General features: G+C 40.3%; 2 protein-coding genes and 1 long non-coding RNA gene across 6 annotated transcripts in view; 1 reads left to right on the top strand and 2 right to left on the bottom strand.

Annotated features, from left to right (window-relative positions):
• igf2bp2a (insulin-like growth factor 2 mRNA binding protein 2a) overlaps positions 1 to 9897 on the bottom strand; it is a 44279-nt gene extending 34382 nt beyond the window's left edge. The window contains exons 1-2 of one of the 2 annotated variants that reach the window (XM_034562402.1): positions 9323 to 9897; positions 8141 to 8201 (exon numbers count right to left, since the gene is read on the bottom strand). In XM_034562402.1, the coding sequence (XP_034418293.1) occupies positions 8141 to 8201; positions 9323 to 9497 (236 nt within the window). In that variant the 5' untranslated portion in view covers positions 9498 to 9897. The remainder of the gene's footprint in view (positions 1 to 8140; positions 8202 to 9322) is intronic. The other variant, XM_034562403.1, reaches the window with a different exon arrangement.
• Positions 8425 to 11310, top strand: LOC117750941. The gene is made up of 2 exons (XR_004611833.1): positions 8425 to 8605; positions 10689 to 11310. It is a non-coding gene; the product is annotated as an uncharacterized LOC117750941 (long non-coding RNA).
• Positions 11311 to 12854: 1544 nt separating this feature from the next.
• tra2b (transformer 2 beta homolog) lies at positions 12855 to 17346 on the bottom strand. Of its 3 annotated transcripts, none has more exons than XM_034562048.1 (8): positions 17186 to 17346; positions 15297 to 15433; positions 14947 to 15109; positions 14588 to 14776; positions 14376 to 14491; positions 13565 to 13807; positions 13281 to 13348; positions 12855 to 13195 (listed from the first exon to the last, which is right to left on the bottom strand). In XM_034562048.1, exons 1-8 carry the CDS (start codon positions 17216 to 17218, stop codon positions 13185 to 13187), a joined length of 960 nt encoding a protein of 319 aa, XP_034417939.1. In that variant the 5' UTR covers positions 17219 to 17346; the 3' UTR covers positions 12855 to 13184. The 3 variants fall into 3 exon arrangements, with proteins under 3 accessions (XP_034417939.1, XP_034417937.1, XP_034417940.1); XM_034562046.1 differs by having other exon boundaries at positions 13281 to 13351; positions 17186 to 17345; XM_034562049.1 differs by having other exon boundaries at positions 15297 to 16003; positions 17186 to 17319.
• Between the last annotated feature and the right edge of the window lie 953 nt (positions 17347 to 18299).

Below are 18299 nucleotides of genomic sequence, written 5' to 3'. Positions count from 1 at the left end.
AGGTGGCTGGATAAAAGTTAGGCTACAAACTCATTGAGGGAACAAAAGCAGCCTCACACAGCCATCCAGCCAGCCTCACTGGCAGGGGAGAAATACTGCCCTCTATCAGCAGTGCTCATGTCTCCCCCACGCAGGAGCGCGCACACACACACACACACACACACACTGAGAGGAAAGCATGCGTGTGGGTCATGCACACGTCTTTCACTCGGAAGTCTTGTCCGTGTCTTCCTCTTCCGTCAGAGACAGTGTGAAATAGAGGAAACACAATGGTCAGACTGTGCTCCAGGTTGTGTTGGAGGCTCAGCTGTGTGTGGACCATACTGTAGAAGATTGTTCTGTTCTGTTAGAGGGAGGGGGGATGGGGGATTTTCCCAGCTTCCGTTGCATACATATGGAAAAGGATGAAAATGGTGGCTCCAAGTGGGTTTATGAATAAGAAAGGTCACAAATGGGCTGCGGCGGTGACATAGATGGACAGCCCACTCAGCAGTTTTCCCTGCAGCACTTGTGGGGAAAAAAGGATCATGTGAAGGTTCCTGTGAAGCAATAGCTGTGCACAGCTTTATTTACTGTCATATAAAATAGGCCCTCTAACCACTGCCCGACCCATAGCGTCGGCCACCAACACACAGCTGAATTGCCGTTATGACCGGTAGGCGATTGCCACTCTCTTTGGGAAATGGGTGAAAATTACAGGGTCCCAAAACTGACAGCAGTTCATAGCAAATTTAAGCTGTAATCGTGGGATTCTGACAGGCATATCAAAAGATTTTATAATGATCACTTAGGGTGTTGCATGCAGTAAACTCAACTTTTGTTTGGTGTTCTGTACACTGGAGGTCTTTGGGTTCATTTCTGAAACCTTCATCATTAGAGCGCTCCTCCTATAACCAAGCAAAACACTCAAAACGGGTTCCCATGGCAACATGGAGAACCTAACCTGGAACAGTCGGGGAACTGAATACAGTTCTACCTGTAAACACACAAGGACACACATATTCACGAGAACTATGCCGCAGTTTTGCTCCAAAATCAAGGTGCTGTAAATGTCAGATGTCTGTGTCATTTTCTGTTGTATCTATTTGGACATTTGCTACTTCACAGAGAGCAAAAACCTCTATATGGAAGAAATGGTGTATACAAAACAATACATGCATACATATTATTTTATATTATTACACCATATCCAGATGTTCCTGGAACCAGGGGAAGCTTGAACAAGATTTGAATGGGGAGCCAGACTGAAGCATTGTTTTAAAGAAGGAGGGCCCATTTGTAAAAGGAGTCGAAATGTCAGGCCAGCAAACTCCAGTGGAATAAGAAAAGTGACAGTTCTGTGAATAGGGCTTTGCTTTGCAACAAATCCCTTTGAGCATGTTGCCGTTGGGCCTATTACACGTTAAATGATCTCACTGTACACATGATCACATAGATTCTTGTTGGCATATGATGTTAATTATTACAGGTGATTTGTTTCCAACAAATTCATACTGTGTACAAACATACAAACAGCTTTTCAAAGTTTGGTTCAGCCAAATTAGTTGGCCCCTCGCTGACCGTGATATAATATATCATATATATATATATATATATATATATATATATATATATATATATATATATATTAGTGCTGGGCAAAGATGAACAAAATGATTAACAGCGAGTAATCACATTATGCGCAAGAAATCAAGAATGAATTAAAAACTAGTGTATTACACGCTTTTATTTTAAAGTAATGTTATCAGAACAAAATAACAGGTCCTCTCAGAGCAACAGCAAGTTAACATACAGTATTTAAATCTTTAAAAAAAAAAGATTCTGAACAGGTCTAGCAAAAAAAATAAAAAGCACAGCTGGAATTTACTATGCAGAGGACTTTTTAGTCTGTAAAGCATCTCAAAAAATAAACACTTTCAGTGATGCAGGTTGAGCAGTTACACTGACCCCGCCGCCATGTTTGTAGTCCACTCCGTTTCATACAAATCAACGGTGCGTCTTGAGGCTCATACGTCTTTCGTTACGATTCGAAGGACGCGCCTCAGACCAACATCTTCCACTGCAGTAATCGGCCTGCAGTCCGTTGCTCTCCACTTGGCCGAGGCATTTGTTAATTGTTCCTGCGTTGGTTTATCGACAGTTCTCCCGCACGCCGCATGCAAAGTAGTCTGACCAAGTTTCGCTCCACTGGTTGTTTGGGTCTTGGTTGGCATCAATGGTGTGTAACGCCTTTAAGACGTACTTCATGCTCGTAGTACTTTGGTGATAAGATAACTCCAGTTTGAGTGGTTACAAATAACTTTGCTTTTATCAACTACGCCGTCTGGTAGAGATTTAAAATGGAAATGTTCATTTAAAAGTACCTTTCTCCATGTTCTCGGTTAATGTGTGCAGCAGTGTGAAGCCCCTCCCAATGTAAAAATAAAATGCTGTTAACGCATGATAGAATCATTGTCGGCGTTAATGGATTGCTGAGTTAACGTATTTATAACGTGTTAACGTGCCCAGCCCTAATATATATATATATATATATATATATATATATATAAATAAAATATTTAATAATATGCAGTAAGAGAAGGTTATTGTGGAATGTAAGGGTGTAGGTACCCTTAAATCTCACTTTGGAAAGTTACATTAATGAAGCTCAGTTAAATAGCAAAAATTCAAGTTACTTTGTTAAATTACAACTATGAGGTCAAGCAGGGTCCTGGGTGAAGATCCAGGCCAACAGCATTCCCAGCTTGAGGCTCTAAGCCAGTGTAACAGAGCCTCTTCATGGGCCTCGATCCATACCACTCAACCTGCTTGCATACGATTGGCTGCATGTAAGCATTGCGGCCCGTGGCTCACTCTGATTGGCTATTGGAAGCTTTCGCCATATTCATTTCACCTGCTCAAGACCCATCAGAGCTATAATGTTCCAGCAGGGTTATATGGTGTTGATATGGGACAAGGACGGGGTCTGGCTGTGTGAGAAATGCCACCTGCTGTCCGCCTCAGCTGCCCATCCTTCCATGGAAACCACACCCATGAGTGCCCATAGGGAGCACTGGCACACTGAGAGGGGAGTAACACTAAAGTCCACATCCAGCATTTAGCATTCAGGTTGGATATTACAGTTTTTTCGGTTTCTTTAGTGCCCCCCCAAACACACACAGACACACGTAAACACACACAGATACACACACACACACACACACACAGACAGAGTGAGCAACAGAGGGATGTAGAAAAAGAAAGGAGACAGAACAGCTGTTACATTTTTAAATGACTTCCCTCAATAAGAACTTGGGTACAAACTGCGACGACACGCATAATCATTATTTATAATTAATTAAATATTCACATGAGGCACATTTAAGATTCCAGGAATTCATCAAACCCTGCTTAGCTCAAACAGCATCGTCAAACATCTGCTCAAATCAAATGTCGGTCCTTTTGGTGGAAGATCGGGACGGTTGTCACAGACAGGTATGTACGAAGCACTGAAAGTCACCAAAATGTGTGCAGAATTGGAAACTTTATATCTTATTTTCTACTAACAGAAGCTGACTTCAACAAGTCAATGAGAATGAAGAATGGCCTCAGTGGTTCAATTCACGTTCTCATCTTTAATCATTGAGTGTTTATTTTATCTCTTGGGCCTCTTTTTTACCCTCATAATTCAATACTGAGAGGTAAGGTCACAAATAAAAACATACAGAGGAAGCATCGCCTCCATTTCGGGATTTAGTATTAACAGAAAAATGCGAGACTTGGAACGGTCAGCAGGAGAAACCCTCCTCATCTCGACCACGCCTTCCACATCTCGCTGCTGCTCCTATGAGTCCTCTTGATGACTACTTAACTGCAGTAAGATATTACTCGTGCAACAGGTTGGAGGGGAATATCTTCAATATAATTGAGAAAATGGTCTCTCCAGTTGCTGCCGTGATGCACATGCAAGTGTCTGTTCAGGAGATTCCAACTCTCGTGGAGCTAAAACAGCGATCCCACAGGTCTGATAGACACACAATACATTTACAATGCTCTCACATCTTTTCTTGCCGCTCCCTTAAGCTATGTGCTCAAGTCTTTTCCCAATTCAGGGGGAAAATATACTACTCCACTTTCATGAAAAAGTGAATAATTGCTATAAAAATCTAGCAGCGTTATGGAGAAGGACTAACATTTAAATTCAGCAGCTTGAACAAACCCAAAATACCAGAGAAGTAGATATTCACTATTTCTGGAAGAACTTTCTCATTTGGCTTCTTTTCTGTTCACACCTCATGAGCATTATTTAACACAACATGGGCTCAGTCAAAGATAATTTGTTCTGCAACAGAAAGTCTGCTTCACTCTAAATGAGTCAGACAAACCGTAAGTTAAAGAGACACCAACAATGCTCTTTGAGGCATAACATCGTGGCGAGAGGGGGATACTCGGGGATAAGCTCCCCTCACTCCACGGAACAGATTGCTTTGCGCGATCCCTCCTCGCTGACAGGTGAGGGGAGGCATGAGGAGTTAGGAGTTAGGAGGAGGATGCAGCGGATGTGGCTTTGGAGGGGAGCAGCGCAGTGCCTCCTGCTATCAGTCCGAACCAAACCAGAGTATGAATTGGAGAGCTTTTCCTACACCCAGGATCAACTGGGAGTATTAATGGATTCAGAGTGGATCGACTGATGATTAACGTATTTCGCCGTTTTGACTCAATGTGCACTGATGACCCACCTCACACATGTGCATGTGTGCCACTGTGGTGCATTGCAGATGTTTACACCCATGTCTTGGTTTCTGTCCTTTTTGCGAAAAAAGGGATCTTGTAATCAATTTCTCTTCCTCAAACACTGTTAGGCTGCAAAACTTGTATTTATATGAAGAACACAGAGAGTTCAACCTGCGTTTATTGGGATGCCGCCGATCCGAGAGTAACACACGCGTTAGCACTCAATCTCAAATGTATCCATCACCTGTTTCTTTGAACAAATTATGAATCCAGGTTAAGTCAAAGCTGTAGATATAGAATTAGAAGCAGAAAGCTCTGGTGGTGTTACTATCAAGGGCTAAACAAGCAAGTAAACAAACGTGTATACTTTTCAGGAAGACAGCTTTAAATGCGTTAACCCCACAACAACAAGGCTGTCTTCACATGCTTGATATTACTCATTGATCAGGCTCACAGAGGGATCATGTTAGTCGCTTTGTCCACACCTTCAACACCTTGTCTATTAGTCAAACAACATTGCATATCATTTATATAGCACCAGTATGAATAAAGCACCAAGTCACACTCTCACACTCACGTTTCCTGGTGTTGCAGAGACTCTGCTACTTTAACAAGGAAGCTTAACAAGGGTGAGAATCATTCTGATATTAAAATAAGCTACCTTTTTTTTTTACTTGAACAAAAAGATGTTTAGGTTTGAGCAAACAAATGTAATTATCTTATTAAACTAAGTCATTATTACAATTAAACATAGACTATATAAATTAGAGTAGTATTCATGATCTACATATATTATCTACGTTATCTAAATTTGACATGAAACTACTCATTTTCTTTAATGTTTCAAGAGTTTTATTGTATTGGTTATTTCACCATCAAATAATTTAAGTTCTTATAATAATTACAATAATTAAATAACATGTTTTATTCATGTTAGATAACAGTTGTCTCAGCACTGAAGTACAAAATCATTTAACATTAAGTAGCCTACATTATTATTATCAATAACTATCAAAACAATAATTTTAATAAAAAATATCCCTGATAATTTCTAAGAATCTATTTAATATATTACTATTATTACTATTTTATAAAAGTACAACTAATTTCCATAACAAGAAGTTTTACTAAATAAAATCCAAAAGATAGTTTACTTCGGCTTTAATACTTGTATCGAAATAATATGAAAGCTGACACTTTTGAACCAATTTGGAATATCAAAATATAAGATGTATTTAAATGAAATAACATTCAAAAAACATATAGGACAACAAAACTTCAACAATTCCAAGTTGTATTTAAAAAGGCCCGATATTCTCATAAACCCACTAACCAATTTAATGTTATTACAAATAAAGTATAATAAACAATCACACGTGTTTTGCCTTTAAAATAGACATAATTGAAGAGTTAATCCTGTATGCCTATTAGCAAATATTAAACAACCAAACACAGCACAGATATATAAACAAAGAGTAATCACAGCAAACAGCAGCTAAAACTAAGCAATCTCACAAAACTATAACTAGGCCTGAAGATGAACTCCCAAACTGCTTCCTAAATGACCAAACAAAAATGTATGATTGGTTCACTAAAGTCACTCTAGTAACCATGCATACTATATTAAAAAATAAAGTCTCAATGTAATTATTATATTATTATCTAAATAAACGAAATACAGCCACAGGGTATTCTAAACCTGTATTATTCAATATAAAAGTGATTTATCAATATGCCTGAGACAACCAATAGATTTAAATTATTTATCACTAAGATTGAAAATGTTCCACAAATCAGGTCGACCTCTATAAACTACGACTAATTAGTAAATATTGTATTAACTACAGGAGCAAACAAATTTGCATATACAGCTTTAGAGTTGAAATCAATGTCAATATTTCTGAAATATTAGACACAGTCTCTGATAATGTCTGATAATGACTTGAAAACTGTAGGGAGGCTATGGCATTCAATTAAATGATCACGGTGGAAAGCCTTATCATAACATGGAGTTCCACCGCCACGTGACTTCGCCCAGTTTCCAGATTCAAAATGAGCACCTGTATGTACGTGATACGCGCACACGCTGCATTCACGTCCACCTCGCAGACACGCGCTGCCGATTGGACACATGCGGGCACATGTATGGACATTTGCTCCATCTGGTTCCGCCTATAGCCGTGTGCAGAGTGCAGGGCCATCATGGCAGCCATTATGAGGCTCAACATTGCCACGGCCTACGTGCACGCTCACTGTGGGGAGTGGCGCGAGCTCATATAGCATGTTGCAGCTCACAAAAACGCCTTCAACTCGAGCCACTCAAGGAGAATACTGCACAGCGGCTCCACCATTCAACACGTCAGGCGTACAGAGTCTTTAACACAGCGAAAGAAGGCGAACGCTGCGAGGCAGGAAAGCGTAGCTTGCACTGAAGGGGGGGGGGGGAACCGTGCTGGTGGCGCATAAAGTATGGGTCACGTGTTCCTCCACGAGGGGCTTGAATATTTACCTTTCTGTCACGCAATGTAGTCTTTCCTTAAAGCCAAAGCCATTGTTTTGACAACCACTATACGTGTTGAGTGTGTAGGCTGCACAAACTGCCACGAACGTGAGGAGTTTATTACGCATTGCGCCGGTGGGGGGAGGGAGGCATGTTTCATTATTATTTCCATGCAATTAAAAAGCTTGTGGATTTCTTTTGTGTGCACACTGCGTGGACAAGCTGATACAACAAGGTGACAGTGGTGGCGTGGAGTTCAGTGTTGACCGACAGATTGACTCCGAGAAAAACTCTTGTCTTTCCTCGCACGCCCACACACGTACACAAGCGTGCACATAGTATCCATAGAGGAGCCTCAGCTGATTGGTATGCAACTCATCGTGCATTGCAGTGTTGCAGTCAGTAATGAAATCCAACTTTATCGCTCACATGACGGGGAAACCAAAATATGTATGAGAGATTCAATTAACATGCAGTTATTACATGTGTGTGTGTGTGTGTGTGTGTGCGTGTGTGTGTGTGTGTGTGTGTTTTTACAGTGGGATAGGCCTTTCTGCAGATCACGCGATACTGCAGCAGCAACCGTGTTTTCTGCGATAGTTGGGACTAAATTGTTTCTTTGTCGCCGTCTTTCTTTTGTTCAATCGCCATGCACTGACGTTTACATCGCCCGGGAATCAAACAACAACAGCCCGGTTGAAAAGCACACATGGAAGCCGAGAGAAGAGGGAAATCCGCGTGCTATATTTCACAGCGGAAGCATACAGGTCACACAACCTGCCATGGGGGCACAGTATAGACGTATGACACAACGTGTACTTGCTTGTGTTTGCGTGTGTGTGTGTGTGTGTGTGTGTGTGTGTGTGTGTGAGAGAGAGAGAGAGAGAGAGAGACAGAGGGAGAGAGAGAGAGAGATTGTAGGCCTACCTTAGTTTTTTGGGAACTGAGTAGTCTACCTCTATCACCTTTCCGTGTAATTCAACTTTACCTGTAGGGACGAAAATGACAGTGTAACATTATCTGTGTGCCACAATGCAAACTGGTTAGCCTACACAGCAACACTTTGAATCACTTCACCAAGTAGGTGCGTCCCCATTCAAACCGCTAACCCCTAAAAGAAAAAGTACTATCTGGTCAACTGTATGTTTGCATTAAAAACACCACACAGGGACATTACGAGCGTCACAATTTAGGGGAATCGGCGCCAAAATGAAGCATGATAAGCTTATATAGTATGAGGGGGAAATGGGCAGCCATGCTTTCCACTCCCACAACCCTCACAGTGCAATGAGGGGTATTTGTTTCTGCTCTCTGTATATATAAAAAAAAATGCAACATCAAAGAAGCGATGATTTGAAAGGAGAATGACTTGTACTACTCTTTCTATTCTAGGTAGGTGCTTCTTAATTCTCCGTGTTGATCCAGTCGGGTGTGAATTTGAAGCGCTCTTCGGCGGAGCTTGAACACGGGTTTTCGTTATTATGAGTGGCCTGGCGCAGCACGGAATTAGCGTCTCACCTCGTCCCCCCTCAGCTACCTGTTTATTAGCTCTTTCCTCCGGACCCCCATGACCCACCTCCAAGACACCTCGTAAAAACATACCCAGACATCAGAGGAACATGGATCTGACAAGTTTTCCGCGGTCGCTTCGCTCTGCTTTCCTCAATAAAATCAAGATAAAAAATAAGTGAAAAATAATTATGCCTACCCGAACCATCAGACCATCCCATACATTCCAGCGGGTGATTGCAAAGTAGCGCACCAGACTATCGGAATCTCCAAAATATAGATTATTGTGCGCGTTTATAGCGTTACGACGGCTCGTGTTTTCTTTAGGCAAACGGGCACTAAAGCCCCAAGTGATCGATACATTATCCATTTTTTTGTTGGAGCGTGCATGGCTGAGCGTTCATCTAAACTCTGATGGCACACGGATGTGATCGCAAACACTGTACCGAGCAACAACAAAAAAGATATTAACACAATCTATGATCACTATTTCACATTGTGGACACTCTGAGCTAGTGTTTTTAACCCGATCTCGCAGTTTGACTCGCTGTGAATTTTTTTCTGTTACCACCAAGCATCACTTATCAAATCTACACTTACCAGAAAGAGTCTCTATTGCCTTTATGGCCGAGTTCTGGTCGGGAAAGTCCACAAAAGCATAGCCGGATTTGAGCAGGACCTGGTCGGCCACTGGCAGCTTCCTCTCCCCAAAGAGCTCCTTCAAGTCCTCGACAGTAACCGAAGGACTTAAATTCCCAACATATAGTTTGTTCATGATCTGAAAGGAACAATTCTCGAAGGGGTATCAGATCTTGAGAGTGAGAAGGTGGCGATATTTGAGAGAAGTAGAAAAATAAAAAAACAAAAATAAAATAGAAAATCTGATGGGATAAAAAAACAAAACACGCAGCAATTACCCCCCAGGAAATTACTAAACTATAGGCGACCCCCCAGCACCAACTCTGGCCCCGGTCTAACTCTTTTAACAGGGACTGGGGGGAAAAAAGTGTCGTTACGACGCTACTCTGGAGCCAACAAGCACCGCCTCTAAATAAAATCTCCCTTAAAAATCACAAGAAAAAATGTTTGGAGGTGCATGTGGGATCACTCCGGGTTCTCCAGCATAGAAAGCAGCCTACATTGGGGTATGGAAGTGGCATGATGATCACTGGGTACATTCAGCGAAGGGATGGGCTTAAAGGAGGCAGAGGGGTTATTTCATCAAATCATAATAAGGGCAGTGCCTTGGGTTCCTCCAGGCTGGGGGATTGAAAAAAGACTACTGTGTGGAAAAGCAAGTCGTTGTCACTGTACTTGTCGACCCAAACAGTGTCACTGATCCCCACAGTTTGCCTTTTATTTATTTATGAGAGACACAGAAATATAGATTTATGACGCTATGAACGCAGGAGGTCCAAACCTCGCCATGGATGCCTGCATGAGATAGTCTCCTAGAATAAAAACATCTGAGAAAATATGTATGATCTTCTCGGATTGTACTACATATATAACACTGTAAAAATAACAACAGACAATTACGGCTATCCTTTTAAAAACAATACAGAAAGTGAAACCTTGAACCAGACAATCTTGTACATTCTGTCCTCGTGCAGAAACAACAGTGAAATAAACAATATTGTTTTGCATGCTTTTCGGGGGCCACGGATTAAGGCCTCCGACCTGCATCTTTACACACTGTTATTAAAGATGATGCCACTTTCGCTTTGCGTTTAGCCTATGAATAGTGATAATGGCTCCAATGGCGAAGTGTAAAACTAAGCAAATATTTACCTTAAATGCAGATAAGCAGACATGGGGGGGGGGGATTCCTGGCCCTCAGTTTTATCTTTGCATGGGGGAGGCGCCCTCTATGCAGTGTCACTAAGTCAGTCTGAGCTCATACTCCAGGCTACAGACATGGGATAGCATCTTTTTTTCTTCTTCTTCTTCTTTTTCTGTGATATAGGTGTGTGCATGTGTGTGTGTGTGTGTGTTTGGGAAAGGAACAAAGCACCTCAGCTACTACGTAAGTAAGGTGGATTTCAAAAGAGAAGCTGAAATGGAAGAGGAAGGGCTGTGGAGCTGCATGGCGACGGGGGACAGGCTGCAGTGCTCATGCATGGATGTGTACCTTCACCAGTTACCGAGGGGAGGAGCCTCTGCCGACAGCGCTTGAGTGTTTCTACATGTGACTGGCCTGCCTGGAACATTACTGCCACCCGACTGTAGTGGAGAGAGTGCCAGCAGCAGGAGTGACCGTTCCTCGCCTTGTTTACGTCAGTGTGTGAACAGAGGAATGTTCAAGCTGTGAACTATTTACAAAACAGCTCTTTAGTTACTTTCCCGATGACCTGCTAACACAGTTGTTGCAGGCCTCTCTGCTGTCAGCTGAGATTCACTCAGTTCAGATAAATGACCCGATCATTTTCTTTACTGCACCTAAAATGTCCATATTTATGTATGATTTGTAAATGAAACAATGTCTAGTTATATTTACATTTAAACTATACCTGCCTTTGCATAACCATTTATATAGCATTTACATGTTACTCATTGTTTTCTAAATGAATAAACACAGTTGCATTGAACATTTCCCTTTTCCTCCTGCAACCACCTAAAATTGTTTTCCACCCAGAAAGGAAAATTAACCAGAACTGAAGAGGATGTGACATTCGATAACACAAAGCGACCAGCTGACCAAAACAAATAGCACACCTGTAGTCTAGACATAAGGTACTAGAGGGAAAGAAATGAGCTGATGCTGTTTCAAAGGTGTGACCTCTGTCATACCCCTGTGTTACATTTCATGTGTTAATGATGTAACTACCTTTTCCTGTCTTAACAGAAAAAAACTCCCATTCTAATCAATCAATGCTGATAACCACAACATAGGACATAAATGTCAATTAATAAAATAATTGCTAGAACAGTTACATTCATAAACATGGTTTAAAAAAAAAGAGGGGGTGGATTGGATAAAAGAACAATCCGAACAGCACCATAACTAGGATTGAAATGGAATTAATATTACAGTGTACATCTTCCTGACATGTTTCTGGTTGTACTATGGTATCCCGAGAGATAAAACATGGTGCAATAACGGTTTACACATTCCTTTTAATAGCTAGACTGTCTCAAAGGTCCATTCCTTCGTTGTGCAATATAATATGTAAAGTAGCTATTTACTGGCTTTAGTCACATATTGCACACAATAACTGTTCTCAAAACTGAACAGAACTATCAGTTACCTTTCTTTCCTTGCCTGTATTTCAGGAGGAAAGTTACATGCAAAACATATGCTAAAACCTTATAAAGTACAACAGAAAAAGAATAATTGAGACTTGGAACGGCATCTTAGTGCATTAGTGTACTACAGGATACCTCTTTCATTTTAAAATGCAGATATCAGACTTTTAGTGTTAGCTCACTGTGAGCGCCGCAAATACAATCCATTCACCTCTATGTTGTGGCAGAATGTCTGAATATTTCAACACATGGACAAATGAAACTATATAAAAAATTATATTTCTTTTAATGACTATTTTGAATAGACCCTTTAACTATAGCAAGAGACTACAATAAACTGAGATGTCAACAAGTCCGTCAGTGTATCATGTACACTGTGTGACCAGTAGGGGTAGACGTGAGACCGCAGTTTAAACACTGTACTTGGTGAAATTAACTTGTTTAGCTGCATTTACTTATGGATTACTCTTCCTAATAACTATAATCAATGACTATAAAAAAAGGGACAATAAATGAACCCACATATAGTTTTAACTTGGGCATTCCCTTACTGATACGCAGTGACATTTAGTAAAACAGATTTACAGTTTCTGATCGAGGAGTATTAGTCTGAAAATTAGAAGAAAATGCCATTACATTTCCCTTCATTATTACTTGACTTATTGAAATCATTTGAGATGCATGCAAAGATTCAAAGATATGGAATATGTAGTCGTCTAATGCGTGCAATCATGGAAAAATGTGGTTCTGGAGACCCCTATTGTAGCAGGAACTTTGCCAGGTGTTTATGCCACCGAGTGTCACAACCAAACAAGATGCTGTGACAAAACGTTCCAGGTGTGTAGTAAAAGCTGTAAGAAAGGACGAGTCAAATGAGTCAAAGTGAAAAAAAAAAAAAAAAGAGTCCTTTTAATCTGTTCAAAGATGAACGTTCACTCGATCTTGTATACAAAAAATACATTAATAAGAACATTAATATATTTTTCATGGCAGTTGTTGCCTTTACATTTAAAATTAGAAACATGAGGGGAGAGCTTAGTCATGTCAAATGACACGGCTTAGAAACTGATCCCAGTATACATTTACTGTTCATATACGTTAGCAAATAGAAGTATGAAGATCCCCTTAAGAAAGAAGATGGATACTGAAATCAGTCATTCCACTCAGAAACATTTCTTGTTCCTGTGTGGGAGTTGGACGGGCTTCACAGCAACGTTCAATAGCGACCTGTGAAACAAAAAAGTGATTAGACCCATTGCAACCCGTTTAATGCCTGAATAAAAGAGTGGATCATTTAATAAAAAGGACTCACGAGGAGAATAGGATCGCGATCTGGAACGAGACCTGTATGCCCCTCTGTAGTAAGGGGACGGAGAGCGCCTTCTGGAACAAGACAAAATGAACAAGAAATTAAGACATTTTAAGAGGGTGTAGAAAAAAAAAAAAATATATATATATATATATATATATATATATATATATATATATATATATATATATATATATATATATATATATATATTAAAAAAAATAAAAAAACACAATTAATTTCCTATTGTCATTCTGAGGGACCATCTTTCAAAACCTGACATTCACCTGTATGATCTGTAGTGGTCCCTGTCATCATAGCGATCACAGCCACCTCTATCATATCCACGGTCGTACCCGCGGTCGTATCCACGGTCATAGTCCCGAGAATTGCGGCGAGGACCACTTGGACCACTCCCGCCACCTCCACCGCTGCTGCTACTGCCGCCGCCACCACCCCCGCCTCCTCCTCCTCCTCCTCCACCGCCGCCACTGCTGCTGCCGCTGCCGCCGCCGCCACCACCACCACCACTATACAGAAGACAATGCAAAGATAAGATTCCATTTCCTACTTATATTTTATCTATACAATATCATTTAAATTTAAAAAGACAGGTACTCAGTGTCAGATTGTACATTCAGGTTATTCTAATGTGTATTTTAATTTTTATAAACTAAATTTAAAGTGCTCGTTTTTCACATAATCTGTTATTTCTTCCTGACCGAGCTCTGCATCTGGTAGTTTTAGCAAACTAACAATACAGCCGGAAGTTCTATAAATATGGTTGTATGGGCAGTAGTCTGTGTCTATTTTGTAACTTTGATTTAGATTAATTAATTTTGTTTATGGCATGTCACATGCAGTTCTTGAGGAAGTGATTACTCACCTCTGATGATACACTTCCAATATGGCACAATATAAACCTTTACAATATTCTTTGTCTTTCTGTAAATATTTGTACCTTGAGATGGCTGATCTCAATATCTTAACTGGTAAATAAAAGTGTGTGTGTGTGTGTGTGTGTGTGTGTGTGTGTGTGTGTATATATGTATATATATATATATAAAATCAATCCACACAAACACTAAGATGCCTTACTATGTGGGCCGACCCATGTAGATTCCAGGGGTTGGTGTGTGAGGTCTTTTCGTAATGGAGAAGTCCACCCTGATCCTACGACCATCCAGCTCCATGCCATTAGCTCGTTCCTTTGCCTGACCGTGAACAAACATATTTGCCTCTTTAAACCCAGAAGATATTTCCAGGAACAGGTTAGCCAGGGGACTTTTCGCCAACTCATGTTCTTATACCTCATTAGCGTCATCTTTGGTCTCGAAGTAGACGAAAGCAAAGCCCCGAGAGCGCCTCGACTGCTGGTCATACACAATAGAGACATCCGCCAGGGGGCCGTATTTAGAGAAGACGTCCCTCAGATCCCTCTCTGTGGTGTACAAGCTCAGACCAAACACTCCCACGCAACCGTTTGGGTCTGGATTAGCCTGCAATTTTAAAGATATTAAGATTCTGAGGAGTTCTTTAAACTCCTTTAGAGTTTCTTTTCTTTCTTTAATTAATACATAGTCGTGTTTAGAATTCAAGATGAATATAGTCAGACAGTATGCAAAAAGAGCACAACGCTGACTTTAAAAAAGGTATATTGAGCACTTACGCGATTGCCACAATGTCTGCGGCGGTTGGACATCGGTGAGCGGCTATGACTCCTGCGCCGGCGCTCTCCACTGTAGGACCTACTGTGAGATCGGCGGCGATAGGACCTTGAGCGGGAGCGAGATCGGCTATAGTGTCTCCTTGAGCCACGATGGGAGTGAGACCTATGTAGATAGAATCACTTCCAACATTCATACTGGTTCTGTGGTTATTCATATCTAATTTCCCTACAGCTGCTTTAAAAGACAGACATGCATCTACTGTTTTGATCAAATTTATCAAATGGACATAGAGAGAGGATACAGAGATGCATGTGGAGTGCGTAAAAAAAAAAGAAAAAAAGTCACTGACCCTGATTTTGACCTGGACTGAGACCGAGACTTAGAGCGGGAGCCTTCTTTAGAACGGGCAGGTGACCGGGCTGGGGAGCGACTTGCCGACTTCCCAGAGCCCCTTGGACTCACACTCCGGGATGCAGAGCGAGACTCCTGAACGAACCACACACACCAACACACCTCTTATCAGCATCAATGAGAGGACAAACTGAGAAATGTGCCTAAATCATTCTATGCAATAATTAAGACTATCCTGTGTGAAAAATACAGAATTTAGGATAGTGGATTAGGAATGCTGGTAAATGTAATTTAGTTGTCGTGGATAATATGACATCAACAGGATTACATTAATCAATATAATTATATTGGCAACATGGTGAAATAACAGGAATTTGTCAGTTGTGTAAAAATTGCAATGATTAAAACTGTTGGTTGTATTTAATAATAAAAACATGCACGCATTTGACAAACAGACCAGAAAATTACTTAGCGCTGTGGCCTTATCCAGATTACTTCCTTAACTTCATTTCTGTAACTTCATTACTTCACATTATTCTTCTTTCTTCAATTGTTTTACTTCTTCTTACTTCCCCCATCTCTCACACATTGCCCATACTTCTTCCCTCCTCCTGTTTTAGCATGCATTCAACAATTTCAGCTTCACACATCACAGCTTCATATTATTGAAAATTAAGTGGACTTCTTCCGCACTTTCTTCTTCACCTTTATGAAAAAGAAAAGGATGAAGAATATAGGACTCCAATTAAAATGGCACCCTCATTCAACTTAGTGTTATTATATCTCGTGACAAGCATGGAAATGTTTAAGATCACACAATACAATCGTTTAATGTAAAGTTAAAGACATATTTCACATGCAGTGGTTCTATGTTTACTCACAAGTCATATCGGCCACTTTCATTCAGAACTCTAAGAGGCATCTTGGTGTTTTGATTTTAAGTCAAACAAGCAAAACAGAACAAACATTGTCCTGTAGATTAATGTGTGCTGTGATTATCTCATATTTCTTAACGTTAACCTGGACTCCAAGACATCAAGTGTACATCAAACCACTGAATGTGCATAATACCTCCTAAACATCAAACCCCACCAACAGTGATTTCCTTTAACACAAATAAATAAATACATTTCGGTTTAAGTTAGCCCTAACGACCTCAAGATGCTTCTGCAAAGCAAATGTGTTAACTTGCGTCATCAGCACAGACATATGACAGACATCTTGGGAGTAACACAGTAAACATACATTTTCTTGCAAGATAAACTGCTTCAGTTAAACACACAAAACACATAACGCAACATTGTGACCTCGTATTGACCATTTACTTTACTTTAACTAAAACATTAAATGAAGACAATTATTATGCAACTGCAACTGGACGAGAGCTGAACGTGCGAGTTAATGCAAACGAATAGGAAGACATCTTGAGGCCGTTTGTTTTCGTCGAAGACGGTTCAAATGTATTTGGATTTACAGATATTTATACTGCCGGAAATGAGAGTGAACCCACAATTCAAGTTTGAGATGAAGAATATATAACATATTATTCCTTGACGTTACAATTCCTGCACATTGTATAATTAACGTTAGCTAGTCAAGATATTCAGCTCACGCGTCCGACTGCTTATATAACGCCATTTGCCAACGTAACGTTAAATCCGTGGTTACAAATTATTAATGCTGAACGAGTAACATTGAACCCCTCTCAAACCCGCAGGTTGGGATTTTACTAGCTTGGTTGGCATTGTAACGCGTGGTCTGAGGCCTAGCTGATGTCGATCCACGAGCTCGTGAGCTAGCGTAAGTTCACACAATGTGGAGACTGTTAACGTGACCAGTTCCACGCGACGTGTTATTAACGAAACGGCAGGAAGTCTTCATACGTACCCGCTCGGCGTAACCTTTGTCGTTTTCGCTCATTTTTTTTTTTTAGTGCCGCTGAATATATTACAATGCTAGGTTTTTATGCCGCGGTGCTAACCAGCAGCTAGCTACAGCCGCCTGTGTGTGCGCGCGAGTGTGTGTGCGCTGCAGCAACGACTGCCTCCCCTTCCTGAGCAGCTCTGGTGGATTCACATGACTATAATAAGCAATTAAGCTACTTTCATCCTAAATATACTCTTGTAGTTCCTTTAACTAATTTCAGCCTCTTAAAGAGTCATATCCATATTTCCTATTTGACTCTGTGTATCTAATAACATAGCAAACTACTAAAACATTGTTGGGGAATAATAGTTACAAGGATTTCTTTTTTAGATTGCAATGTACTGGAAATTGAAATGTACAAAATATTTTACCTTGAGGAATTTCTAAATAAAAACATTAAATGCTAGTATACTGTTAAAACTCAGTAGGAAATGTACTGGTTTATTAAACCATATGAAAACAAGCATATTGACCATGTTGATGTGCACTATTTCAAAGAGAATCTAACTGAATGTTCATTTAGCTAATGGTATATGTTATTATGTAATGTTATATCACACAGGAGTTAAAAATACCATGTTTTCTAAAATAAAATGTTTTTCTCACATTTGTTGCACTAAGGTATGCATACCATTAGCATCAGACTGCTCACTGTCTATTCCTGCTAGTGTATCTTTGATTTTCTTTTTTTTTCTCTTCCACTACAACTTTATTGAGAACAGAAGAGAAGTGACCAAAGATGTCTAAAACAGACATTTACTCCATGACAGTTGCACTTTCTTTATTTTAGGTAAGCAGATGCTGGGAAAGAGGCAGACAACGGAACACATGGATTTAAAGATCAGATGCAGTGATCTAATTGGCAGCAGCAGGCACATCACAGTGCTGATATGTCAGAGAAAAGCAGCTTTCAATTCTTAATTGCTCCTTTTATTCATCCATATCTTTATCACAGGTTAGTAGATTGTCTTCAGAGCTGACTACAGGCAGTCTAAAAGTATAGACTGATAATTATGATAATAATTAAATTATAGAAAAATGTAATTGCTAGAAAGTAATATTGCCCATCTTATCT

Source organism: Cyclopterus lumpus, chromosome 21 (genome assembly GCF_009769545.1).
Source record: "Cyclopterus lumpus isolate fCycLum1 chromosome 21, fCycLum1.pri, whole genome shotgun sequence".
In the NCBI taxonomy this organism is placed as follows: Eukaryota; Metazoa; Chordata; class Actinopteri; order Perciformes; family Cyclopteridae; genus Cyclopterus; species Cyclopterus lumpus.
The sequence above is the reverse complement of the archived record's forward strand: the minus strand, read 5'-3'. Positions and strand labels throughout refer to the sequence as shown.

Coding starts and splice junctions, on each gene's coding strand:
- tra2b (XM_034562046.1), bottom strand. CDS start 17,218: ATGAGCGAAAACGACAAAGGTTACGCCGAGCGG. Junction 14,777..14,946: donor GCAGACATTGTGGCAATCGC/GTAAGTGCTCAA, acceptor TTAAAATTGCAG/GCTAATCCAGACCCAAACGG. Junction 13,352..13,564: donor GACCACTACAGATCATACAG/GTGAATGTCAGG, acceptor GTCTTGTTCCAG/AAGGCGCTCTCCGTCCCCTT.